General features: G+C 41.3%; 1 protein-coding gene across 1 annotated transcript in view; it reads right to left on the bottom strand.

Annotated features, from left to right (window-relative positions):
• Positions 1-19,328: 19,328 nt before the first annotated feature.
• The window catches only part of PLXNA4 (plexin A4), a 650,156-nt gene continuing 641,519 nt past the window's right edge, over positions 19,329-27,965 (bottom strand). Inside the window, exons 31-32 of the mRNA XM_051961546.1 lie at positions 24,094-24,244; positions 19,329-19,599 (exon numbers count right to left, since the gene is read on the bottom strand). Of these exons, the coding sequence (XP_051817506.1) occupies positions 19,504-19,599; positions 24,094-24,244 (247 nt within the window). The 3' untranslated portion in view covers positions 19,329-19,503. The remainder of the gene's footprint in view (positions 19,600-24,093; positions 24,245-27,965) is intronic.

Genomic DNA, 27,965 nt, shown 5'->3' with positions numbered 1-27,965 from the left:
ATGAGTTGGAAAAGGAAATGGCAAATCATTCTCTTACCATGAAAATCCCAAATGCGATCACAAAGATAAAGGTGATTGAAATGATACAACAATACTTACAGTATTTGTAGGGGGCTCATTATATAGTAGATACTTAAAGAACGTGGTTGAGTGATTATCCTGTAAGACAGGGCTAAAATATTGCTACTGCTGCTCAAACTTCCATATTGAGGCTGAGCTGTTTAGATTGGCAAGAATTTGCTACATCTAGCCAGTCATCCTTGAACCCTCACCATCTTCTTTCTATGGTACTTATGATCATATCTTTCCCCGTGCTCAACAATAATCAAATTGATATTGTCATCATTTCTGAAAAGATTTCATGTGCAAACATCTTTAAAAAAAACATAGTATATTATAGAAATGCTCGTTTTATTCTATAAATTAAAAGCAAAATAAATGAAAAATTTATTAAAGGAAGGGTATATTGGTATTTACTGGTTGCTACTCCCCTATACATGTTATCTCTCTGAGCTATAATATAAGCTTTTTGAGAACAAGTTTGTGATTTGCATTCCAGTCCCTAACATGTCACACAGTGCCTTGTATATAGTATATGCTTAAATAAGTTTTCTTTATTAACATGTCTATTTTGGTCCTTATTCTATATTTTACAACCATTCCCAGAAAGTTTCTTCAGAACATAATGTATTTCTCTGACAAGAATGAAACATTTTCCTATATATTTTTTCTGGAATATGATATGATGTGATAATAATAATGAGGAATGTACTAAAGCTAAAGTCAGCAAACCTTAGTAAATTTCCATTCTACCACTTGGTGGCTGTGTGGCCTTGGATTGGTCATTTTGCTTCTTGGTTTTAATTTTATCTTTTGTATATACACTGATAGAATTTGTCTAGATGATGGCCATCATCCTCCTCTCAAGACTCTAGATAAGATATTGTTACGACCACTATGTTAATGAAGAAGGAAAAGTTTAGGAAGGTAGCTGAATTACTACCCTAGAACTACAACCAGTCACTGGCAGGGCTGGGTCTTGATGGGATTCTGCAATTCAAACCCAGCCCCCCATCTTTTTTTTTTTCATTTTGTTCTAAATTTTACAAAGGAAAAGAATAAAGAAATGTAAGAACTGTTGTCATAAACCAAATTGGTGGTGGAAAATGGAACCCAACAGTCCTGGGCTGCAGCCAGGGACATTTGCCACTTAGACGGAGCTGTTCTTCCTCCAGTTCTGAGCATGGACACCAAAGAAAAAGAATGATGTTTCCTTATGAAAATGTTTGGATTATGTGGAATAAAAAGCAGACCTGCCTTAGAATTATAGGCTCATAAATCAGTCTGGGGGTAAAGGGGACGAAGGAGATGGGTAGGGGGAGCTTCGGCTGGGAGTTTACTACCTCACCAGAAGCCCTTGAAGGAATTATGGCCTCATAACTCACTGGATTCTCTTCCTTATTCCTTCCCGCCTAGCTTTATCTGAATCTTTACTCAAGGCCCTAAAGAGAGGCCCTTCCAGGATGCTGGGCAGTTGCCTGAGACTAGTCCTTCTTTCCCTGCAGAATTCTTTCAGAAGAAAAGAAGAGAAGGCTGTTTGTGACCTGAGTGAAAAGGGAGCAAAAACTTGAGTCCCAGGACTAGCTGGGCTACTGCTCAGAGTTCCTGGGCCAGAGACATCAAGGGTTTTAATCTGGGGCCCATAGAGTCCTCTAAGGTCCATGAATATTTTTCAAGAAGTTCGCAAACTTGGATGGAAAAAAATTCATCTTTATTTTCACTACAGTTGGTTTCCTTTATAATCCTATATATCTGATGAATTTTAAAAGGTTATTCTGGGAAGGGATCTATGGGCTTTTCCTGGATGCCTGAAAGTCCACAATATAAAAAGGTTAAAAATCTCTGATTGAGTCCTATACCCTTCATTTTGCAGATAATGGCATTGAAGCCTGGAGAGGTGAAGTCAGTTGCCTACCATCACTTAGGGAGTAAATTGTATAGCCTGAATCTAATCCCATATCCCTTGAGTCTAAATCCATTGATTATTTTAGAGACTGTTTTCTAACTTTGTATGTCCCAGTGACTAAGGAAGAAAATAAGCATTTATTAAGCACCTACTTTGTCAGGCACTGTGTTAAATGCATTATACATATTATTTCATTTGATCCTTAGACCAACTTTGGGACATAGGTAATGTTATCCTCCCCATTTTATAATTATAGAAATTGAGACAGTGGTTAAGTTACTTGCCCAGCATCACACAGCAAGTAGGTGTCCAAATTTCATAAATAAATTTCATAAATATATTTCATAGATATATTAGGTCTTGAATTAAATTGAAGATTTAGCATGTTATAGAGAAAAGATCACTGGATTGAGAGTCAGGGGACCTGGGTTCAAATCTCAACTCTTCTATCTAATGATTATATGACCAAATAGATTTGTAATTTGTGAAAGGAAAATAAAAAATGTAAGTAAAAAAAAAAAAGGTCTTTTTAGATCTCTTCTAGCTATGAATCTAGGGCAGCTAGATTGGAGTCCTCGTCCTTCCTGGAGGCAGGAAGCCCCATATCCCTGAGTTATTATTATTATTTTTTGCTGAGGCAGTTGGAGTTACGTGACTTGCCCAGGCTCACACAACTAGGAAGTGTTAAGTGTCTGAGACCAGATTTGAACTTAGGTCTTCCTGACTTCAGGACTGGTGTATTTCTCTGAGTTTAAATCTAACTTCAGACACTTACTAGCTGTAAGACCCTAAGTCACTTAATCCTGTTTGACTCAGTTTTCTTATCTATAAAATGGGTTGGAGAAGGAATTGGCCAACTACTCCAGCATTTTTGTCAAAAAAAAGCCCAAATAGGGTCACAAAGTATTGGACATGTCTGAAATAACCAAACAACAATAAGTTATGAATTTATGTTCCTTGAGGAGCTTTCTGACAACTTAGAGCTGAAAATATAATTTTTGATAGTGTTTCTCATTCTTAAAATAACAAGGACACAATTTACATAATACTTTAATATTATCTCACTTGATCTGGGTCTTCAAGCAAAGGCTGTAGGAATACTTATCAGAGATACTGTGGAGGGGACTCAGATTTAAGGTAAGAAATGGACTGTTGACCTTGGAAGTACCTTCCAGCACTAGGATTTCAGCATTCTGGATAAAGTAATAGCTATTTCTCCCATTGACCTTATTTCATTGACTCAAAGAATGTCCCCATCTGGTTCATTTACAGAAGCAAGAGTATTTAATCAGGGCCCAACAAATCCCAAGTCTGAGGCCCCAAATTCAGCTCCATTTTCCAGAAAAGAAATGTGATTCTTATATTCCTCCCTCTAGGGAGATTATGGCCTGGGGATTCAGTGTCTTAAGTTCCCAAAGTGATGCATGCGAGATATGGAGGAAACCAGAACACAAAGCTGGAGTGTGAATCTAACACTATACTATTCTCCTCAATCTCTGCAAATGTCCATAAAGGTCACTAAAGGTAGACATCCAACAATAAGGATGAATCATCAATGGGTTCTTTACCAGAGAATTCCCCTCAGGGCTGACCTGCTCGATTCCATTAAATAAAACTTTAGAGGTGAGATTTATGCAGGAGTCAGCTTGGGCTGACTCTTGGAGCTGATGGTTAAAATTTCAGTATATCATTTACATTTTGGAAATCATTAAACATGACAAATCAGGGCTTGGCTTATTTTGTAAATTGTCTAGATATTGCAAAATGATAGAGAAAATGTTTGTCCTGCAGATTATATTTAAATGGCATACTTTTTAAAATTGAAGAGCTCGTTGTTAAACATTTATCAGCACAGGCATGACAAATTTCGATTCTGTGCTACCATACTGTCTCTCTCTTCAGTATTCAAAAAAGGCAGTAATATAGACACTTATTCAATTATTAGGTAGTGAGTTGGACTAGATCCATTGGCCTGTAGGAAGTTCTACAAGTATTGTTTATAACCTTCTAAATGTTCTCCATCTTTATCAGTGATACCCGCTCCTCATATAATCAGACTCAAAACCTTTCTTCTGTTTTCTTGTACTATCCAAATTCAGAGCATCACCAACTCTAGTGTTCATCTCTGCAATATTTTTGGATCTATTATTTTCTTCCTTTAAAAAAATCTGATTTTAACAAGTACTAAATAAAATGGATATTAAGGGGATTGTATAAAGAACTGCAAGTCTCTACAATGTACAACTTGATTCAACCTGTAGTTTTCAAATTTTTTCTGTTTCTTTTTGGCCTTTCTTCTGCTCCCTTTTATACAACCAAAAAAAAAAAAGCCTTAACTTTTTTTTCTTTTCTTTCTTCTTTTCTTTCCTTTCTTCCTCTCCATCTTTTTTTGTTCTTGGCTAATTTGTCCCTATTTTCCCTCATCTACCCCCTCACATAATTGGAAAAAGAAAAGAAAAAGAAAAAAACAGAAAGAAAAATAAAATCCTTAAAATAAATAAAAAGAGCAGCTAGGTAGTATAGTGGATAAAATGCTGAGTCTGAAGTCAGGAAGACATCTCCTTGAGTTCAAATCCAATCTCAGACCCTTATTGTGAGAGTCTGGGCAAGTCACTTATGCCTCAGTTTCCTCATCTGTAAAATGAGCCGGAGAAGGAAATGGCAAACTACTCCAGTATCTTTGCCAAGAAAATACCAAATGGGGTCACAGAATCAGACATGACTGAAATAATTGAACAACAATAAGAAATATTCTAGCCAAGCAAAACAAATTCTGACATTAGCTGTGTCTAAAAATGTATGTATTACTTTGCATCTTGAGTCCATCACCTCTCTGTCAAGGCAGGCAGCCAACAAGCATTTGTGAAGGACAAAGTAGGTAAAGAGTTGGCCTTTGCTAATTCCCAGAAATAGAATTCCACCCTTCCTTTTGAAGCACAGTCTCTGAGAATACAAATTCCCCCCTCAGGCTAGTAAATCAATGCCCAGAGCATCCAGCATTTCTCCTCCTAAAATTTTAAGGATAATCTGGAAGGATGGGGGGTCTCTTTCCAATGCAGTTACTGCTCATTTTTCTCTACCAATGCTGTACTTTAGAATTACCAGTTGAATCAATTAACCAGATGGAATTAATTAGTTTTTAGTCAAGGGCATAAACTATCCTTCTCCCCCAAATTCTGGGACATATCCTCCCACCAGTACAAGCAGAGACCAGGCAAAGTGAACTCAAGCTTAGAGAGCTCATGTGGCAAATGGGTAAACTCACAATTCTGACTAATCAGAAATCCTTTCTCCCTTCATTCAGTCTTCCTACATTCCCCTTAGGCATGGTGTAGGCTCCTTGGAGAATCCTGAAATTGTTTTTTCTCAGTGTCTCCTTTGTTCTTAATTTTTGATGCAGGTGAGAAATCTAATTTTTCCAATCTTTCAAAAAGTTCACAAGATCATCCTCTGGCCAAGAAGTCAGGGAAGAAGAAATGGGGCTGTCTCCTGCACCCCGAGGGATTTCCTCCCAGGGTTTTTGGCTGGAATCACCTTCACTATTAGCCACTGGAATACCCACTGACCCACGGGATGTTACTTAGACTGAGTCTCTTCCAGTGGTCCTCAAACTTTTGTTCTCAATATCTTTATCGTATTAAAAATGATTGAGGATCTGTCCAAAGAGCTTTTGTTTATGTGGTTTATAGTTATTGATCATATTAAAAATAAAAACTAATTATGAATTTGTAGACTCTCTGAAAGGATTTCAGAGATTCCCAGGATGCTCTGGACAGACTTTGAGATCCACTGCAGTTTAGCCAATCCCAATGGACTTCCTGTGAAGTTTTATCTCATTTCACCCAATGGTTTTTCTTTCTTCCAAAGTGATCAAGGACTTTTTGTACCTGGTTCAAAGCCTTTGACTAATTGGTTGCTTCTTTGGCTGTGTCCAACTGAAGGTTAAGTAACATTCAGAAGGGCTGAAGGACTGACTGTTTGATTCGGGTGCTTGCCCGCCAATCCTTGACTTTCTCCTTGCTCAGCTTCTGCTCCCAATGCTGGCTAATATCCCTACTCCCCTCATGCTTTCCCATGTTCTTCCAGTCTTTACCCATTCTGCTTGCACTCTATCCCTTTGCCAGGAGTATGATATCAATGGGCTGCGGTTTTATAAGTGCTTTATTGTCTTTTTATTCACACTTGCTCTCTATTAGGTTCATTGTAGCCTTCTCAAGGACAGGTACTTCTCTCGTGTTTTCCACAATGCCTGTTGAACACCTGTGGTTCGGTGAATATTCAGATTTTGCCTCAATTACACCGGGACTAAGTTAAAGTCACAAACAACATATGTGGAGAATGACAGTATGAAAGATGATGGGTTCACTGTTTATGAGGATATTCCAGGACATGGAAGGAATAACTACTCATTTATTTAAATGGAAAATAGATGGTTTTGGAATAATTGCCTAATTGCAGGTGGGAGGGAGAACAGAGAGAGACAGAGATAGGAAAAGACAGGGACCAAGAGATGGACAGACAGAGAGGGAGACATAGAGACAGATATACGTGAGGAGAGTGTGAAGGGGGTCGCTTTGCCTCTCCTTGGCATTCTCTTCCGTCCTCCATCACCTGAGTGAGATGCTGCTCAGACAGAAGGGATGATTTGTAGCAATCTGAGAAGCAGGGTAATGTCATGTCCTGGTCCCACACAGCTGGTGTGGGGCAGAGGTAGGGAAGGGGAGCCATGGCTGGGGGGAAGAATGAATTCTTCCTGTACCTGAGAGAGGCCATCTGGCCTTAATTAGACACAAGCTGGTGACTGGGACTGCTGTCAGAAAGCCAGGATGCAGGTTGAGACTTGGGGGCTAAGGCAAACTATCTCCACTGCTGGAAAAATACTAAGAGTTTCAGAAAAACTGGCCTTCTGAACAAGGGTCTTCCCTGGAAGAAGAGCTGTAAGCTTCGGAAGGAGGCTTAGGGGATCTCTCCTCCCTGGGACCGGCTGTCTAAAGCTCAGCACCAGTGAAAGGGCCTTAATCAGCAGAGGCTAGTGAATTCTCCAAACAGATAAATATGGATGAATTAGAAATCAACACACAGCCTTTCAGCCAGTGACCTCAACAGTGCAGTGAAAAACTCTTCCTTAAAGTGTCCTGGCTGGAATTAGTGGAGTTGGGAACTAATGGCATAGAGGATTCTAAAGCAATTATTGCTAGTTCATCTTCCCCCACCATAGGTACTTTTCTCTCTCTTTTCCTCCCCCTTTCTCTTTTCCTACTCTCTTTATTCCTTTTCCCTTCTTCACCTCTTCTTTACAGCATGAGGTACTTGTGTGCAGAGTCTGTGAGAATTCTGGGTGAAGGACCCTAACAAAGACCACAAATGGCCCAAAGAAAGAGAGTTCAAAGGCACCAATCCAAAGATGTAGACACTCTCCAAAAACTGTCACAGCAGTAATAATTTAAGCCTTAGAACCCAATACTTTGCCATATTCTGGTGACTGGTTCAGTAGGCAGCTAGTACAATGGCATAGAGCACTGGACCTGGAATGAGGAAGCTCCGAGTTCAGAGTCAGTCTTAGACACTTACTAGGTATATGATTTAGGATAATCATTTAACTTCCATTCATCTCAATTTCTTCAATTCTAAAATTTGGGAAAATAATAACACCTTCCTCCCAGGGTTATTGTGAAGATCAAATGAAATAATAATGACATTATTAAATTATTGTAAAACACTTGACACCATTTGTAGCACACAAGTACTATATGTTAATTATTGTTATTATTAGAGCATTTAGCACAATGCCTGAAATAATGTTATATGTTAGTTATTATTATTATTCTAATAGTACTTAGCATAATACCTGGCACATAGCAAGTGCTATGTTAATTATTAGTAGTAATAATAATATCATTATAGCACTTAGCACAATGTCTTGTACACAGTAAGTACTAAATGTGAGTTGTCCTTTTTCTTATTATTATAGCACTTAGCACAGAGTAGTTGCATAATTAATCAATATATTTTTGTTACACACCTACTCTATGCTAAGTACTGGTGATAGGAAAAGAGGCAAAAGACAGTACCTTGCCCTCAAGGTGTTTTCAATCTAAACAAAGCTAGACAAAGGAACCTGCATATAGGAGAAATAGGAAATATATTCTTCCTTTCCTCCTTCCTGTAGTTATTAGGAATATTTTTCTGCCATAAAATCTTAATTTATCCATCTGTTAATTAAATTTCTACCTCTTGTTACTAATTCTGAACTTTGATGTTGAGCAGAGCAAATTTAACCCTTTTCTTACATGCCTTTCAAATACCTGCACAACTATTGTGTTTTCCCCTAAGGTTTTCCTTGTCCAGCCTAAACACCCCTTTTTTCTTCAATCAATTCTCATATGGCACGATCTAGATTCACTCTAATGCTTGCTATCTCTCTCATTTGTCAACGTCATTCCTACAATAGGACATTCAGAACTAAACACAATACTCCGATATGGTCTGTCCAGGGTTGAGAATAGTGGGACAATCACCTCTCTTGTTCTGGATACTCTGGCTCTCTTAATGTAAAATAAGATTGAATTAGTGTTCTTGGCTGCCAGGTCACACTGTTCACCCTTAATGAAGGCACAATCTCCTAGGATCTCCAGAACTGTTTCAGATAAAAATTTCAACAATGGCTCACCAGTCTTATACTTAAGAAGCTGATTTTTGGAATGCTTTAGATTTATTCTTTATTTTATTATCGAATGTTTTAACCTGTTTATACATTCTTGAATCCCAGCTCAGGTGTCTAACCTATTGTCTATCTTGCATTTTTGTCTTCTGCAAATATGAGAATCGTGATAGCTACGGCTTTATCCAAAGCTGGCCCAGATCAGACACAAATGTTGATGGGATACATACTAGAAAATTCCTTTAAAAAAATACTAATGACTACTCTGGATCCAGCCATCCAAACAGTTGTGACTAGTTCATAATTCTTTATCTTTATTGCAAAAATAGCATGACTTTATCAAATGCTTTCCTAAAATCTCAGTAAATTATGATGTCCTTCTCTCTTTTTTCCCCTTGTTTTATTTTCCTCTTATCTCCTCACTATTTTAAATTGCAGGATGAACTAGAAGAAATTTGGGATGTCATCTAATCAAATATTCTCATTTTACACATAAGGAAATAAAGGCCTAGAGCCATGAATATAAATTAACCATAGTTATTTAGCATATGTATTATATATTGAATATTATGTGTATATATACATACCTATGTGTATTCATATACATATATGTTTGTATGTATATGCATGTACATTTCCCAACTGTTTTGGCTCTCAATTCAACTTTAATTGCATCATTTTCACTTCAGAGGAGAACCTAAATAAAATTAAGATGTGACAAAGTTTTTTTTGTCCCCCTACCTTCCCTGTCTTTTCTTTTCTGAAAGAAAGACTTAGATTCTGAGTCTTTACCACCTTCTTTCCTCACCTCCCCCTATTTCTATTCAAACTCTCCTTTATCATTTCCCTTAAGAAAAAATCTGATATTGAGATATAAAACTTATATTGATGTAAGATATAAAACTTGATTGATAAAACTTAATGTTTCAACTTTAAGGAATATTTGCAATTTTCCACTACAAGTCTTAAAGGGAAAAATTTCCTAATGGTGAAATTTGGAGTCTCATTTAGCTAAAAGACAATTATGTGTGTCTGGGTCTGCCTTTCTAAGTCATACCATATAGGTACTGAAACAGAAGTCCCATTTCCTCTCAGGGAATTTTGATTTCATGAAAAGAAATATTGTAGAAACAAAACATTGGAGTTTTGAGCATAAAGATAAAGCCTAATGCTTAACTGAGTTTATGAGGCCTCTAGTTTAAGTTATTAGCTATTGACCAATTCTGCAGAACCAAAAAGCACATGTTAATACACACAATGAATTATCAGACAAGACTATTTTCATCATGAGCTTGCTTTCTTGTTTTATTATTATTTTCCTCTTTATTTTATTCTGGAACTCTTGATAGAATGTATGTTGTTGTTTAGTCATTCATTCACATCCGACTTTTTTGTGACTCCATAGACCATAGGACGCCAGGTCATTCTATCTTTTATTAGCTTCCAAAGTTGATCCAATCTCATGTTCGTTGCTTCCATGACATTATCTATCCATCTTATCCTCTGTTGTTGCCCTCTCCTTTTGTCTTCAATCTTTCCCAACATCAGGGTATTTTCCAATGAGTTCTGTCTTCTCATTACATATTCCAAATATATATATATATGTGTGTGTATGTGTGTGTGTACATATATCTCATTATATATGTTAAATATAAATGCCAAAGCATTTATTTTTATTTTATTTTTAATGATTTTATTCTTAGTAATAAATTTATTATTTATTTTATTCAATTTTCAATTTCATCATTTTCCTTCAATATTGCTAATAAATCTTTGACTTGTCTTTAAACACATTTTTGTTTAATAAACAGGCTGCCCCTCTTAGTATCTTCTTCAGAATAACTCCTTACTTTCAATCACCCCTTCCACATTTAGTAAATTCCAAGTCCTTTCATTTCTCCTTTCACCATATCTCTTCCCCATGTCCCCCTTGTCTCCCCTGACACTGCCACCACCCTGGGCCAAGCCCTTACCATATCCTGCCTGGACTATTGCATCAGCCAATTGATTTCCCTCCCTTCCTCATCTCTTCCCCCTTTTCTCTCTACTGAACTGATTAAAAGAAGATTTTTTTCTAAATCACTATTCTGCAAGTTTCAGTGATTTCCTATTACCCCCAAATCACATCCTCTGTTTGGCTTTGAAAGCCCCTTGCTCCCTTTCGAGTTTTCTCCCACCTTACATCTCCGCGAGTTCTTGACGATCCAGGGATTCTTGCTACCCTTTGCCCACCACACTCCCCTCCATTTGCTCGTTTTTGCTGGCTGCCCTCCATCCCTGGAATGCTTTCTGTTCTCACCTCTGTCTTAGCTTCTCTGGTTTCCCTCGAGTCTCGGCTCAATAATTCTGGAGCAATTTGCCCTCTTGGTATAACTTCTGTCCGCATACTTGTTTGCGTGTTATCTACCACAAAGAATGTGAACTCCTTGAGGTATTGAGACTGTCCTGGCCTTTGAAACTCCAGAGAGCTTAGCACAATTCCTGGCTTGGAATGTTGTCCTTGATTAATAGGATGAGGACATTTCTTGGATTTACTGGAATTCTTTCCATGAGAGTAGCTGAACATCAAGCTTTTTGTATCTCAGAGAACAATGGGTTGATAAAGGAAGCTTCTCTGAATTCATGTTCAATGTAATAAATACAATATCATAAAAATGTACTCCTCATAGATGTTCATTGAATTCAATGCTAAGTGATTTCCTTTGCTTTAGTGATGAGACTGACTGGTAAATAGAACAGGCGCTGATTTTAGAATGGGAGGACTTAACTGGTTAAGAGTATCTGTGAGATGAGCTAGCTCTGTGATTTAGGTAGATCATCTAACTTCCTGAGCCTCAGCTTTCTCATGTGTAAAACAGGGATAATAAGACAAGTAATTTTAGCTTCAATGGATTGTTGTGAGGGGACCACATTTTATAAACCCCAAAGCGCTATTATATAAATGTAAGTTATCACAAAAAAAAATGAGTTATTATGAACATAACTTTGGAAAAGGTACTTGACCTTGAAAAGGGTCATACTGTGCATTTTTTTTTGATTTGGAAAATATGCCACATAGATAACATCAGCCCTCTTCCTTCCATTCCACTCCCACTCCAACTCCTTTCTTAGCCATTACAATCCTGATTCAGGAGCACAAAGGAATATTTGCAATAACAATTTTAATTATTTTTTTAATAAACTTTATTCTATATTACAAATAGGTTTTTTTTTGTTCTGGACTGCAAAATAGGAATGCCTTATATTTACATACACAGGTATACAATTAATTATAACAAAGGTACAGAAGCTTACCTTTACCAAGTAACAACTGGGCTCCAATTTAAATAGCATAAGTTTACTTTTTTAAAATTTATTTTTAATCATTTTATCTCACTAGGATAGTTTTTTTTCTTTTAAAAAACAAAAACGAAACCCAAACCTCCTTTCTAACAGATTTCATTCACATGTCTTTGAGGCTCATGTTAACACTGTTGTCTAAGGATATGTTTTTACAAAGGGTCAGTGTTTAAGGTGGAAGCTTTATTGAAACAAATTGGGGCTGGGAGATGACGGGGCAGACATGACCCACCTCCCTACCGAGTCTCTGAGAGTCCCACAGCAAGCATGTGGCTCAGCTTGTTCCTTAAACCACCCATTTGCCTGTTCCTTATCCATGCCATGTACTTATTTCTTCCTTTTTCCAGGCTTGGGATTTGAGCCGTGGGAGAACTTATCAGGATGGAATTTTGTTCCAATTCTCCCATATCCCAGCTCATTTGCTGATGATCTTTACTTAATGACAAGGCCTGGGAGTCCTGTTGGTTGCTATAGCTACCAAGTATCAAAAGATGGGCTGGTCCAGCTTAAACCCGGACAGAGGAAGGGAGGGCTGGAGTCCAACATTTCATTCCCATCTTGTAGTGTACCTAGCATTACCAACCACCAGACAAACCAACGGTTAGTCTAGACTCTCTGGTCCCAAGTTCATGAAGCACAAATCCCACATTCTTCCCTTCCTTCCCCCAACCTCTACTAGTAATGGGGGACGGAGGGCAATGCTTACAAAACTTGAAGTAATTGGTTTCCAAATGGAAACGGATTCTCTGAGGTAAACTAGCTTTTCTTAAACTAGCTTTTCTTGCTAAAGAACGGAAGGTTTAACAAGCCAACAGACTAACAACAGTAACCAGAGGGAGAAAATAAAAATATATATTATATCTATGTTTGTGTGCGTATTGAACTGCTGACTGGTCTGTCAATGTGAGCAGCTTTCTGTGTTCCCTTTGTTATTTTTGGTCAGGTAGTCTGTTTTTTTTTTTAAGTTTCCTTTGCATTGTTCGATAATTTTATTCTTTGCTTTGCCCTCCTACGGGGAAAGACACCCTCAAGATAATAATAATAGTAATAATAATAATAATTTTGAGAAACCACATCAACCAATATTGACCAAGATGCCCTTATTCCAAAAAAAAGAAATAGATGTATATGGCAGAGGTGTGTTATGTTAGGCCGAAGCCAGGTAACTAATTTTCTCTGTGTATCAATTTAGGGTCAACTACTTACTGTGGACTCAGTTTCTAAGGAGTCGCACCTGCTACCTTCAAAGCTTCAGGGTGTCTTAAAATTTTAATAAAGATTTTACCGTAAGAAATCCATACAATTAATGATCTGCAAAGTTATCTGGTCTACAGAAGCAAGGCTACTGTAAGCAAGGTCTGGTCCTAAAGATGAGACACAAGTCCAAAGGAGATGATCAAATGAGAGTTATTCAATAATGGTCTTCTGTTTCCCGTGTTGCTCAATTCTAGGCTCATTAAACTATTGTTTTTATTTTCTAATGTTATTTTAAAAATATTTCAATTGGTCATTCACCTGCCTGGAGAAAAGAAAATCTGGGGCAGCAAGACCCAAGAACATTTTTTCAAGCATTTAAAAAAATACTCATCTGGAAATGGGATGAAATTAAGAGATCTGTGACTCAGAGATGATGAAATCTAATCCCTCCATTTTGCACATGGTAAAACTGACAGGGCCAGAAGTCATACAAGCTGTTCAGGATGACACGAGAGCAGAGTCAGGACTCAAAACCAAGACCCAGAGAGCAAACTAAGAGTGATGGGTGGAAGTTAAAGAGGCTGGTTTTAGCTCAGCTTCGGGAAGATCTTCCCAACAAATAAAGCTCCCCTCAAAGAGAACTGAACTGGCTATCTCAGGAGGTAGTGAGCTCCCCATTACTGGAGGAAGTGGAAGCTGGATGACTACTTGTCAGGGATGGATTGGCCAAAAGATCTGTCTGGTTTTCAGAGACTTGCCCTGGAAGACAATGACTTCCTTGGTGGTTAAGGTCTTACCAGAATCCAAGGTTAGCCCTTCTAAAACGTGACAAAACGTTTTTCCCAACAATAGCTGAATGCCAGGGGCTTGTTGTTTTCATCCACCGCCTGTCCCTTCCTTTCCTGTTTCAACTATGAGCCTTCTAGGTGTCCTAGACCTATCTCTTGTTCTAGGGTGAGAGAAGGATGGAAAAGGGTATGTTGAAAAGCCATCATCTCTTGGATCCAAAGATACCGTTTAAGTACCAAGACAATGGGATCCATTCATTCTCTAGAGATTTTCCTGACCATTTTTATTATTTTGGTTCATTTAAAAATGTTTCCCAGCAAAGGCTTCCACTACAACCCCTGAGACTGTCCTCAGCTTTCTAATCCACCTAATTATCATGACTTTCCATGTAAGCTTCCCTTCCTCTTCTTCCTCAGACTCAGATCATGGATAAGAAGGAAAAAAAAACTAAACTATTTTGTTCTGGATCAGACGCAAGGTTATCAGTCACCTTCCATCTGATGCAGAAAAGGAGAGGATGAGGGTGGGAGCAGACTATTGTCCTCTGGAAAGGAACTGGACTGAGAGCAAGAGAGGATGACTTGGGACAGACTCAATGAGTTTCCCTATGGCCTGTGTTGGTTAAGAGAATGCCCACAATGAGGAGATCAAAAATTGCTTTTTTTGAGGTCCAGAGTAGAGGACATCTTTTGTTCTTGTGCTCACATGAGCATCACAGGGGCTTAGCCCAGCTGTGGACCTACTTTGTGAAGCTGAGCAGAACAAGGAGAAATTATGGAGGCTGTAACCCCTGGGACCACAGGCCTGCCTGGACGGGCTTCCAGGCTTATTGGGAGAGAGGGGAGAGAAAGAAAAAGAAAGAGAGAGAGAGACAGAGACAGAGAGAGAGAAAGAAAAAGAAAGAGACAGAAAGATAGAGAAAGAGAGACAGAGACAGAGACAGAGAGGGGGGAGAGGGAGGCAGAAGGGCAGATCTGATGGAGGGAGGGGAGGTAAGAGACTAGATCTGTGGGGGAAAGCAGAGACAAGAGCATGCATCCTAGAGATTCCACAAACATCCAAGCAGAAGCTGCCTCTCGTGCATGGGGCTACAGAAGAAGAGGGACCTTGGAGACATGCATGGCCATGAAGGGGGCAGAGAAGAAGCTGCCGGGCACTGAGAGCCACGCATGCAGCTGGGCTCAGGCACAGCAGGACATGGAAGGGCTCACACAGAGAAAGTGTGGGATCCAGAGCTGCAGGCAGAGGGGGTGGGCAACCTAAGGGACAGGGAAGGACTGAGGCAGGGGGGAGTCCAGCCAGCATCTCCTTCCCCTGCCTGGGAACAGACTGGACTGAAACTGCCCCCTGACTCCTGCCTGTAGGAGATTCTTCCTAAATTATTTTCTTTGGCATTGAATCAGTTCAGGTCCCTGTGTTTCTCCTCATTTCCTTGTTCTAAGTTGTCTCTTCTGGGGGCTGGGACCACAAACAGTGGTTCCCAACTACCCTCTTGGCTATAGGGTGCAGAGAGTGGGCTTTCAGTATAGTCTGGGTGGGTGTTTGGGGATTAATTTTAACCCCAGTCTGGGCACAGGTACCTTCCCCCCTTTCCCACAGGACTCTGGGAAGGTCTCTATACCTGAAATCACTTTTGAGGGAAAGGGAAGCAAAGAAACCTTTTTTCTTTGGGAAGGCCATAGAGACTAACACAAAAGCACGTCACATGTTTGAACGACGCCAGGGTCCCCAATTGGAGGTCAGGTGCAGATTGAATCTCTATGGACATCAGCTCTGGTAACCTTTCAGTCCCTGGACAGAAATAGCTAACAGTGGCTCCCTTCCTTCCTTAAGGATTCACCTTTTCCTTTATATTCGATTCCCCCAAAGGAACAGAGGTGGGAGAGCAGGCCGTCACCCCTCAGAGAGACGAGGTCGCCCTCTGAATGCCCAGAGCTCAAAAGTAATGGGGAGAAGAAGCATAAAGTAGGGACAGGGGGGAGGAAAGAATCACAGTTCCTTTATGAGCAATTTGAGGGCAGGAACTACTTCCACTGTATCCTACTGGTCCACAGTAAGTGCTTATTAAATGCTTGTTGATTGATTAGGATAGCCTTGAAGAAGGGAAGGAGAAGGATCAATTCTTCCCCCCATTCTCTGATCAGAGGTTTCAGGGTTGAAGTTTCCACCTTATGGTATAACTGTGACCATGAGAGTCAACTTTGAAATAGAGGTTTTCCTAGTTTCCAATAAAGAACCCCTCATAATTCAAGGGGAGAGGATTGCCCTTTCGGTCTAATTTTTCTCTTTCCCCAGTGGCGTAGCCCTAAATGCTGTGAATTTCCATCTACCCTTTGGATGCTTATAAGGAATGTGAGGAAGACCGAGCTTCTCAGCTGGAAAGCTCCTTTTTATCACTCACTCTCAGCCTTTTACCTTATTTTTCTATTGTATCACATGAGCACCGAGAATCCGAATGAAACAAATAGAAAGAAAAAGTGACAAAAAACATAAAACGGACTCTGGCCATGGAGATTCCCATGATTCCAGGTCTCAAGGCTATCTGGACAAAGGGAAAAACTGGATGTTCAGAAGACCAGAAAGAAACAATAATAACTACAACAATTCTAAAAATTCCTTCTCTACAAATTAAAATACCATCTCCCAAGAGAAATAAGGAGGCTGTGATATGGTGATCTTTTCTTCTCCCTTTTCTTTTTTAAAGATCTATATATTTCTCTCAAGCAACTGTAAATTTTTTTTCAACAACAAAAATAGGGAGAAAAAATCCTGTACCAGCAAAATATTATCAATATCAACAATAATAACATTTTTTTAAAAAATAAAAGTTTCAACAGAACCATGACAATAGTATTCTTTGCTGCTTTTTTTTTTTTTCATTCTAGTTGTGCAAAAAAAAAAAAAAATCAAAGCCTATTCACACATACATATTTGTACCCACGCAGACAGTTTCCATTCGGTAAACTTGTGTTAAATAGATCTGTGTCTCCCTCATTTCCTCCCCAATCCCATCATATGTGCAAAAGAGTTTCGGTGGCCAGGTTCTTCCTTGACCAGCCCCCTGCTTTCTTTGTTCAGCCTGCCCGGTCCTATAAGTTGTTGAGGGGAAAGAGAAGTAACCAGCTAAAAAGTAATTTCCAAGTCTCTCCACCTAGCAATTCATTCACCAAAGCATTTGGTTTTTCTTTTTTCTCTCTCTCTTAAAATGAATCTTTTCACATTCTCCCACTTCTGTTTGCCACGTACCTAATGTGTCCTTTCTTTTCCTGTCAAGTTCTCTACTGTTCCCAGGATGTCCATTATTTCTTGCTTCCTCACCCTCCCCACTCCAGCCCCCAAACCATCAAAATCTGAAACTTGGCAGGCAACTAAACTGGATTCTTTTAGATGGGTAGAGCTTTCCCCATCCCCATCTCCTCCCCTCTCCTCTCCCTTCTAACCATGAGTACTCGAACCATTTAGCAAATGTTGAAATAAATGTCCTTAAGTTGCAGGATAAGTTGATTATGAAGTGACCCCTCACAGAAGTCTCAGATGCACACACAGGAGCTCCAAACTCAAAGCCCTGTCCCAGCCACACATGCATACACGTGCATGTTCATATACAGACACTTTCTAAGATAGCCCCTCTCCAATCTCCCCCAAAGGGCTGGGAAAAGCTACAACTTTCATCCTCTCCCTACTAGACTGTACTAAAAATAAGTAACAGCGGAAGGTATTTGATGATAAGGAGTGTAATATGGAAGTGGAGCTGACCTCCCCTACCAGCACATCCCCTAAAGGTGCTTCTCTTCTGCTTCCTTGTCACCTGGGGCTTGAGCTGCTTGGAGGGACGACTCGTGTTGGGTGGAGAATTGGACTGGATGACTTCTAAGGTCTCTCTTGCTTCTAACCTTAATGCTCCATCATGCATTGTGTAGCCCCAGTCCGTCTGTCTATCTGCCTACCTGCCTGTCTATCTGTATGTGTGTTTGTTGCCCACCCAGAATTAAGCTTTGGATTTAACCAAGCAAGGATTTGGACAGAGACAGAGTTAGAGTGATTCTTCCTTCAGTTTTGTCCTTAGGCTAAGGTCCACTATTCATCCTTGTTAAGGCCAGCCAGGACTTTGCTTTGGCCATTTTAAGGCTGCTCAGAGCACCAATCACAGGGGAGGTCCAGAAGGGTATTGAGGGAGGGAGTTACAGGTGAGACAGCTTGGATGCTGATGGAACCATGATGGGGAAAGTGTGTGAGCTGAGTATCGGCCCCAGTAGTGGGGTGCTTCTGGGAAAGTAAAGAAGGCTGTGGAGACTTCCTTTCTTAGAACTGGAGAAAAGCATCTCCCAGACACAATCTGTGTTTCAGAGGGACCCCTGATGAGTGATTATGAAGGGGAATAGAAAAAGAGTTACTGGAGCAGCAATTGCTTTCTGTCGTTCAGTGTGAGGCCCTGGGCAGAGATGAGCCAATGGATTAGACCTGGGGAGATGGTTGCGATTCAATTAAATGGGAAGGTAGATGAAAAATAAGAAATCTTGTTCTAAGACAGGATAATCCCCCTGCCATCCCATCCTACCACTTCTCTTCCCCAATACACTGCATTTTTTGTGCTATTGGAGTCAGATCACAGTTTTTCATGGAACCATTGACTTAAACCCATAAGGGACTATTACAGACCATCTAGTACATCTCCTTCATTTTTCAGATGAGGAAACTGAAGGTCACACAGGTAGTAAATAGCAAAGAAAGGATTTGAACCCAGGTGTCTTTCCATTGTAACATTTTCTTTCCGATTGACTTTCTCCAGAGAGAAAGAACCAAGAGAGGGGCTTGGTCTATATAGGGATTAGAGGGAGGGCAGCCGGGGAAATCCAGCAATAAAGAAGCAGAAGAAGGGGTGAGTTCTCTGGGCGTCTCTTCCTTGGAACCTTGACTTTACCCAGGAAGGCGAGGCTTTCCTTCTCAAGGCCGCTGAGTGAAGGGACCATTGGCTAGAGCTCGAGTTGGATGTCAGGCGGAAGGAGAAAGCTGTGTCCTTGTCTTCCCAGCCAACATAATACTGAGTTCCTCTGTCCATTCCCTAGGCCATGGGTCCATCCAAAGAAGGAGCTATGGGGAAACAAAAGGTAGTGACAGCAGCACAGAGATGACCCCCGTCCATCTGGAGATAGCATCATCCATTCATCGTTGAGGGTGGGCCGCAGCTGGGAAAGAGATCTCAGCTCTTGTGTCCTTCTGTCTGCTCCAACTCCGTGGGTTTTCTGTCTTGCCAGGATGGCCAGGGACAGGGTGGCTTGGTCCCACCGAGGATGTGGCAGAGCAAAAAAAAAAAGGAGAGAGAGAGAGAGAGAGAGAGCGAGAGCGAGAGCGAGAGCGAGAGAGAGAGAGAGAGAGAGAGAGAGAAGAAAAGGAGAGAGAGCGCGAGAGCGAGAGCAAGAGCGAGAGAGGGAGAGCGCTGCTCAGGTGATGCTTGTAGCCAGTCGGAACTTGCACTTGGTAAAGATGATGATTTAGTCTGAGGCACGGCTTGGTATGTCCCCCCTCCAAGGGAGTCTCGGAAGGACAGTTCTCAGCTGTCTATGCTCATGAGGGTTATGACTTGTTCTAGTTTGTAGGCTAGTTTCTGCTTCCCACACTGGTCATCATGGTCCAGGGGTCCGAGGATCTGCAGGAAGGGACCAAGGGCACAGATTACCTAGGGTGGGCACTGCGGGGGGGGTGCCACAGGGATGGCCAGGGGGCATGTGAGCACACGCCCGAGGCACCAGAGCGAACACATCCCTCTCTGTGTGTGCATCCGTGTGTGCACGCCCATGCAGCATGTCAGTGTGAGCAAACTCCTGCAGGGCCGGTGGGGGCGGGTTTGCAGAAGGGAGGGGGACACATTCTGGTACACGGAGATGTCAGAATACCATGCAGGTATGTGTGTGCATGTGGGGGAACACGGGTGCAAAGGCAGAAGCTCACACCGGGCCACAGAGAGTGTCTGCAGCAGACAGGAACAAACATTATACTAAAATGGTACAAAATGCACGGGTGCAGTGTGGCAACAGTAGCTTTGGCAACGGACCAGCCCACTTCCCTGGGACCATTTCTGAAGGAGATTCGGCCGTTTCCGGGGGGCCTCCTTCTGCTCTGTTCCTCTGCTGAGAGAAGCTAGACCTACATGATGGGGAGGAGCCCTCCCAGGCCAAATGACTGATGGGGAGGAGCCCTCACAGGCCAAATGACTGATGGGGAGGAGCCCTCCCAGGCCAAATGACTCTTGGGCACCTCATCTGTGTAATACGGGAAGGAACACTTGCACAGTCCCCAGGGAGCTCTGTGCCATAGCAGGGAGAGCACTGGGCTGGGAGTGGGAGAACCCGAGTTCAGATCCTACCTCAGACACTCACGAGATGCCTGAATACAGGTCTTTCTGGGCTTACAAATGAGATGTCCAGTCTCGGTGGATCTCTGACGTCCCTTCCAATTCTAAATCTGTGATTCCGTGCAGGGATCCTCAAACTTTTTAAATAGGGCTCAGACTGTTGGAGGGCCGGACCATAGTAAAAACAAAAACCTTGTTTTGTGGGCCTTTAAATAAAGAAGCTTCATAGCCCTGGGTGAGGGGGATAAATGTCCTCAGCTGGTCCTCGGGCCGTAGTTTGAGGACCCCTGAATGCAAGAGGATCACATCAGCTAAGACGAGAGCTAGGCCCACTGTGGGCAGTCTCAGGTGGTCTGGGGGAGGCTAGAGCGGTCCCCGAGCCTCCGCAACAAACGCCTCACTAACTTGTCGGCCTGAGAGCACAGTCTGAGCTCTGACGGTGCCACAAAAGGACTGCTCTGGGTGGGGGAGCAAGTTGGAGAGAGCCTGAGGCTTCCCCAAGAGCTGAGCCTGGAGAGCTTGTTCCGAGGGGTGGGAAGGGGAAGCCAGAAAGGCAGTGAAGGACAGTGAGGGCTGACTTCATCCTCCTGCTGGACGGTTTCCGCCAGGACGCTCTCTCTGTTTTTTGTCAAACCTAAGCTTGGTCTGTGAGGACGTTGGATGGAGAAACAGTGACCCAGACATCTCTATCACTGTCCCTCAGAATCAACGTTCCTACAATGTCAGAACGAGAGGGGGCTTCAGGCTTGTTCACAAACTGAGCCCCAGAGGGATTAACTTGTCCACAGTCTGTTTGAAAATGAGTATTTTTTTGAGTCTTTACTTGAATGGCTATGGGGTCCAGGATGGAACTTGAAAGCTAGAGAAGACAGCAACTATCCTGCAAAAAACCCTGGTCATACTGTCTAGAAATTTCAAGAATAGAAAAGACTCTTCACAAATAGAAATCCCTGAGAATTGGGAAGGGAAGTGGGAGAAGAAAAATGTATGTGTATGTCATGTTGGACTGTTTTCCGTGGTTTCCTCACAATCACATCTGCAGTGCCAGTATTATACCCATTTTACAGGTGCAAAAAAATTAACAACTTGCCCGAGTTCACCCTGTTAGTACGTAGTAGAGCTGAGACTCAATCTGAGATCTTCTGGTTGGAACTCCAGTACTTTCCTCTATACTGGGGGGCCCAATGAAGGGAAATTGAAAATAAGTCAGTTAGGTGGAAGACAGAAAAATAATCAAGAGCTGGAAAGGGGAACAAGAGTAAGATATTTTGGTCTAGTGTCTCTTGTTTTGTAAAACTAATCTGATTCTAATTGGCCATCAATAGGTCCTGGACCAAACCCCATTTGGTCATTGTTTGGGTCCAGATTGAGTCAGGTTGGATGTAAATAGGAATCACTTCTGCTTTGGCCAGAAACCATGAGGGTCTTCCCTTTCCAGATTCATTTATTTATTTATCTATATCTTTTCTGGACTAGATGAAAGAGGAGATTCTTTGCCTCAATTACTACTTAGACTTAATTACTGAGTGAGTGTCGCCTTGGTCAAACTGAGACCTTAATTTTAAAACGCCAGTTTCCCGCTGCATCCACAGCCACGTGCAGTCATCTTGATCTACATCTGGCCAGGGGACCTAGATGGCTCAGGAGGGGGAATGAGGCAGGTGACCTTGCACAACCTCCCTCCCTCAAATCTAATTCACTTGCATGTCCCCTCCCTAAAGTCATGGTCCTCTTCAAGAACAAAGAACAAATGATAACAATCTTCAGTGCCAGGAACAGTGTCTAGCACAAAGGTGCTTACAAATGCTTGGCCATCTGAAATGTCTAAGAAAGGGCAGGTCTTGATACAAATGGAAATTTTTAATGGAAAACCTCCTGCCTGACTCCAGCTGATCCAGGGCTCTTCCCCTGGGAAGAGACTGAAAATCAAACTTTTTTTTTTTTAAATAGGAAGAAATATACTTTCACTTTCTATATGTTTCTCCTTGTGTCCCACTCATCAGACACTGAGAAGATAATGGGACCCAGGTTAGGGCATAGGGCATTGGAGTCAAGAAAACCTGAATTCAAATCCTGTTTTGGACACTTGTTAGCTGTGTAGTCCTGGGCTAGTCATCCTTTTTCAGCCCATCTGTAAAATGGGGATAACAAGAGCACTTGCTTCACATGGTTGTTGGGAGGATCTAGTGAGATAGCAGATGAAAAGCTGTACCTTGCAAACTTTAAAGTACGATTTAAGCTTTCATGTAATTTACATAAATATAACTATTTTTAATGCTATTATCATTGGGTTTTAATTTTCATTAGGGAGGCAGATCTATGTTTTCTTTCACAACTTGACTTGTATGGAAATGTTTTGCATAATTTCACAAGTTGTTTCTTAATTGTGTGTAGGCATCAAGAACCTAGAAGTCAAAAATTTTAAAAACAAATGTAAAAAAAAATAAATAAAAACAAAAAAAATTAAAGTAAAAAAAATTAAAGTTCTTATTATTAATTAAGATGGGCTTGATGAAGAAGAGCTAGGTTGGGATTGGAGGGCAGGGAAAAGTCTCAGCATCTCCTTCACATGGCCACTCACCTGAGTCCCTTCTGTAGACAGTAGAAAGGTTGGAAGTAAAAGACAAGATTCAATGCTCTACCTAATTCTACCTAAGTCTTTGCCTTCTGATTATAGATAAATTAAGAATCACCCTAGCCTCGCTGGAGCTATATTAATTGAAATATGATAGGGCTTTAGCTATGTCAAGGCTTGTGCATCTGTTGATTTATAAGACAATCTGACCAAGAAAGACAAATGTGAAGTCCGTGATGTTTAGATGGGCTGGTGCCCCTGAGAACAGAATTATGAAAAAACTTGAGATTCCAGAAAAACTTGAGTTTAGGAGATAGTATGCTTCTGGGCTGAGGGCCAGGAAAAAGGAGAGACTCGGTCAGTGAAACTTGTGGGCAGAATTCAAGTGAGCTGCCTTGTTGGTGTCCTTGGAACTTAAAAGAGACTAGGATTAATGTGGAACAAGAGTTGGGAGGTGGGAAGGGAAGAGATATTTTGGAGATTAGAAAGAAGGGGTCTGACTTCATTTAGTGCTCAGAAAAACTATGAGGATATGGTTTCCCAGGACTGCCGTTAGAAGTCAAGGAGAATTAGGAAGGACAAGTGGATATGATCATAAAAACCTGATTTATTTGTTAACTGGGGTTGAGCCAAAAATGAGTAATGAGATAGGATTACTGTTCTGGGTATGGTTTGTATCCTGAGATTTCCATATATGGTAGCAAAGACGGATTATATGTGTGCTATGCTTTGGAAGGCATTGAGGGGGATTCTTTAGGGAGGTAGCACTTGAGAAAGCTTGAATTTGGGGACCATGATATTTGGGGCAGAAACCCCCAGATTTTGGGGGTGATAGAAGCACTTAAGCAGTGGGACTGGTTACACATGTACTTTGGAAGGCATTGAGGGGATTTTTTAGGGAGTAATGCTTGGGAAAGCCTGAATCTTGGGGCCACGATATTTGGAGCAGAAACCCCCAGATTTTGGGGGTGATAGAAGCACTTAAGCAGTGGGACTGGTTACATATGTGCTTTGGAAGGCATTGAGGGGATTTTTTAGGGAGTAATGCTTGGGAAAGCCTGAATCTTGGGGCCACGATATTTGGGGCAGAAACCCCCAGATTTCTTGGAGTGGGAGAAGCAGTGACAAGAATCTGTTGGGAGAATATTCTGGTTGGGAGAAGCCTGAGAGGCCATTTATCAGCCCGCTGTCCCCTCTCTGCGGTCCAGACTTACCTCCTCACTGTATTTGCCCACATAGGAGAAGATCTCGGAGAGGGCACTCATTGTGTTGAATTCATTCATGTGCATGCGGGATTGCTCAGCTAAGTAGGCGTTCATATCCTGGTCACTGATGGCTGGCATCTTCCCGATGTCTGAGTAATATCTGCCAGAATGGGATGTGAGAAGGAGAAAAGGCAAAGTCAAAAATGGAGAAAGACAGTGGGGGAACCAAGGACATGTGATGGAAACCTCTTGGGGCTGGTGCAGCTCCTTGACAGCTGCTCACCATGGACACACTCTCAGATTCTTCCACCAGTCTCTGACTGGGTCATCCCAGAACCTTTGGTGTACCATGGAGGCCCTGGTCTCCATTCACTGGTCGTCATTCTTTTCCAGACTGAACTTCTGACTCATTTCCACAGGACTTTCTCTACCAACCCCTCCTTCTCAGCTCCCCTTGAGAGCTGGAATTGTTATTTATTTTTATTTTTCTGCTTATATTTGTATTGCCATCCCTTATATGGTCCCTAAGACAAGAATCTTTTTTTTTTCTTTTTCCTTTTGTTAGGCACTAGATCAAATAGGAAATAAGGTGGAGCTGGGGAGCCGGGGAGGATGCTCAGAACACCTCTTCCTCTCTGCATTTCTTTTCCCTCCATCAGCTCTGCAACCAAAATAGTCTCAGTGTCCCATGGTATATCCAGGATACTGAAGCTACAGATGGTCTTTTCTAGATGTAGCTGTGTGCTACACACAAGTCAAAGACTTTTATTAGAGTTGGAAGGGATTTTGGAGATGAGTTTACATAGGAGGAAACTCCTATGCCCACGGTCACAAAGATGATAAGTGGTAGAGCTAGGATTTGACTCCAAGTTTTTCAGTCCAGGGTCAGCAGCTATAGAGCTCTGTCCACTACAAGGCCGGAGTCTCTCCAGTTGGTTGCTTCCACCCAGGAACCACAATCTCTCTTTAATATAGCCACTTTTTCCTGATGTCCTCTTCCTTTCCAAGGGATGGAAGGGGAAAGGGTGGGGCTGGCAGAAGGCAATCAGTCACTGTCACTTGCAGCTGTGCACTGCTGTCAACTGGTTAATTGGATGCCAGCATTTACATTTTTAATTTCTGCAATTTGACATTTTGTGCACCAAAACCCAACCCCCCCCCACTCCTACCAGAGAAAAGCTGCCCAGTTTTCTAATGAGGAGCTATAAGGCTCCAGTGCCCCAAAGACATCCAGTCCCCACTCTTCCACCTGTCCCCCTCCCCTCCAACTCCGAGGACCTCTGGCTTGCCCAACTCAAGGAGATCAAAGTTAATGATGAACATGGCAGAAAAATGGAAGGAGCTCCTTGGGGAATTATGAACAGAAGTAGGAATCCCTGCTTCCCACCCAGGGATCACACACAGCTGGAGGTAACCATAAAGGCATGATTTATAGGTTATGAATATAGAGCATCTGATCACTATCTTTTGGTGGCTTCAGGGATGAGGAGAAGGGCTGGGCTTGTAATCTTCAGTTAGTTCTCTTCATCGTTTCATTATCAGGAGTATATTGATATTAATTATTGATTATATTATTATTAATACATGATAATAATTATTCCAACCTCCCTGAGGCTATGCCATCAGAATTCTAGCGCTAACAAATATTAGCAGATTGAGGAGGCTCTGAGTATGGACTTGGAATTAACTCTCCCTCCCATCCCTAATAACATCAATATAATCCTAGATTGCCTTTCCTCTTAACAGTGAGGTGGAAGATGAGACTTAGTTCACATTGAGTGTTAAATTCCAGTTCAACTAAGAATTCTCAGGTTATTCTGAACCTCCTATAGAAGAGGGATTTTACACAATAGGTGACCTGGAAAGACTCTTTCTCCCTCAAATTTAAGAAAGAAAAGAAATTTCTTTTCTGGGCTTTTCTGTTCTAAACAAGTCCCTGTGTTTATGAGATGGAGATGATCTGATACGTGGGACATCTGGGATCACCACCTTCCCCTTTGCTTATATCTCAGTCAAACCCTTAGCACATTGATGAGAATATTGACCTAGATGCTAGGGGGATGCTTGAGATTGTGTATGTAAGGTCTGGGAGTTCCGTGAATGGATAATGATCCCTGGAGGTCTGGACATGCTTTCCTGCTCTTCAATCAGGTGCTAGATCTGTCTCTTCCCCCAGCACTGACCTTGGAGCCATGCAGTAGGAGACTGTGCTTTTCCCTTCTCTTTCCTATCAGTGCCCTGGGGCTGGGAGACAGGCTGACAAGGGGAGCCACTTCAGTGGTACACCAGTTATCAGGCTCAAGTGCTTTGGTGAAATGACAGTTCAATTTACTGCTGGAGAACTCTCATTGAAGGCGAGGACTGGGGAGCTTCACAGCGCTGAGATGTGGTTTCCGGGGCTCTGAGACTGAGAACTCATCATTGAAACTAGAACAGGGACCAAGGATACAGGGAATGATGGGGAAGGGGATACTAAAGATGCCCCCCAGAGCAAGGGGTACAAGTCATGAGCAAACACTGGGGCAGAGAGATAGATCCCCCCAATTGCCATCCCCCAACACACAACACATTTCATACATGTATATGAATATTAGCTCTTCGTGATCCCTTTCTTTATAAGGATATTTAGATGGTATAGTGGAGAGAGTATTGGACCTGGAATCAGGAAGATCTGAATTCAAACTTCCTAGCTGTGTGACCCTGGCCAAGTTACTTAAATCTGTTTGCCGCAGTTTCCTGATCTGTAAAATGAGGCAGAGAAGGAAATGGCAAATCACATCAGTATATTTTGCCAAGAAAACCCCAAATGGGGTCATGAAGAGTTGCACACAACTAAACAACGACATTCCTCATTTTTTATGGCCTAGCATCTAGAGTTTGTAGGGAAATTAGTCTATTCAGTCATTTCTCCCCTGTTTTTTCAGAGGGGGAAACTAAGGTCCAAAGAGGATAAGTGATTTGTCCATTATCACATAGATATACACATCCAAAGCAAAATTTGAACTCATATCATCTGACTCTGCTCTATCAATCAATTTCTATCAATCAATTAATAAACATTTCTTAAGTACCTATCATGCTGCCACTGAAGTTGTTTTCCCCACTTAGAAAGGATCTCCTTGAAAGAAAATACTAAAAAGGATCTCTGGTCCTTGATGAGAAGAGGTGGCTGGATTTAGAACCAGGAAAGGCACTTGAGAGATCGACTTGAGAGAGGTTGATAAACCTGGGATTCAAATGCAGCTCCCTTCTGCTTGTGTCACTGTTTCCTAAGCCCGTTACTACTCTCATGGCAGAATCTAGAAGGTCATGGAGCAAATATGACTCCCTGCAGCCTGATTTGAAATCCAATCTGTTTAAATCAATCAACCACCAAAAATTTATTCCGTACCTACTATGGGCCAGGTACTTTGTTTGATGCAAGCACAATGATAGAAATTCAAAGAAAGGCAAGAAATTTGAAAAAAAAAAAAAAAAGAGAAGAAGAAGAACCATTATTTCTTTCTGAAAGAATGAATCCCTGCCCTGAAAGTATTATATTTCTTAGATGATATGATTGATTGATGATATTTGGCCTTCATTCTTACACATTAGGCCTTATACTACATATCTTTAAAAATCCATTAATTTATCTTTATGTCATAACTGAGGAGCCACAAATTTCCTTCTTTTCCGTTGTATTGAGGAGTAGAATGAGGTACTATGATACATTTTCTTATAAAAATGAAACAAGAATTATTGGATAGCCTCTCTAATTTATTGTAACAAGCCTTATCTATCGTCATGATTAAAATCCCTAATTATTTCCTCTAAATTTTTTTAAAAGGAAATTTTTTATGAGTAGTGGGGGGTAGAAGAGGTTTGTTTTGTCCCTTGTATAA

This window comes from Antechinus flavipes, chromosome 5 (genome assembly GCF_016432865.1).
Source record: "Antechinus flavipes isolate AdamAnt ecotype Samford, QLD, Australia chromosome 5, AdamAnt_v2, whole genome shotgun sequence".
Taxonomy (NCBI): domain Eukaryota; kingdom Metazoa; phylum Chordata; class Mammalia; order Dasyuromorphia; family Dasyuridae; genus Antechinus; species Antechinus flavipes.
The sequence above is the reverse complement of the archived record's forward strand: the minus strand, read 5'-3'. Positions and strand labels throughout refer to the sequence as shown.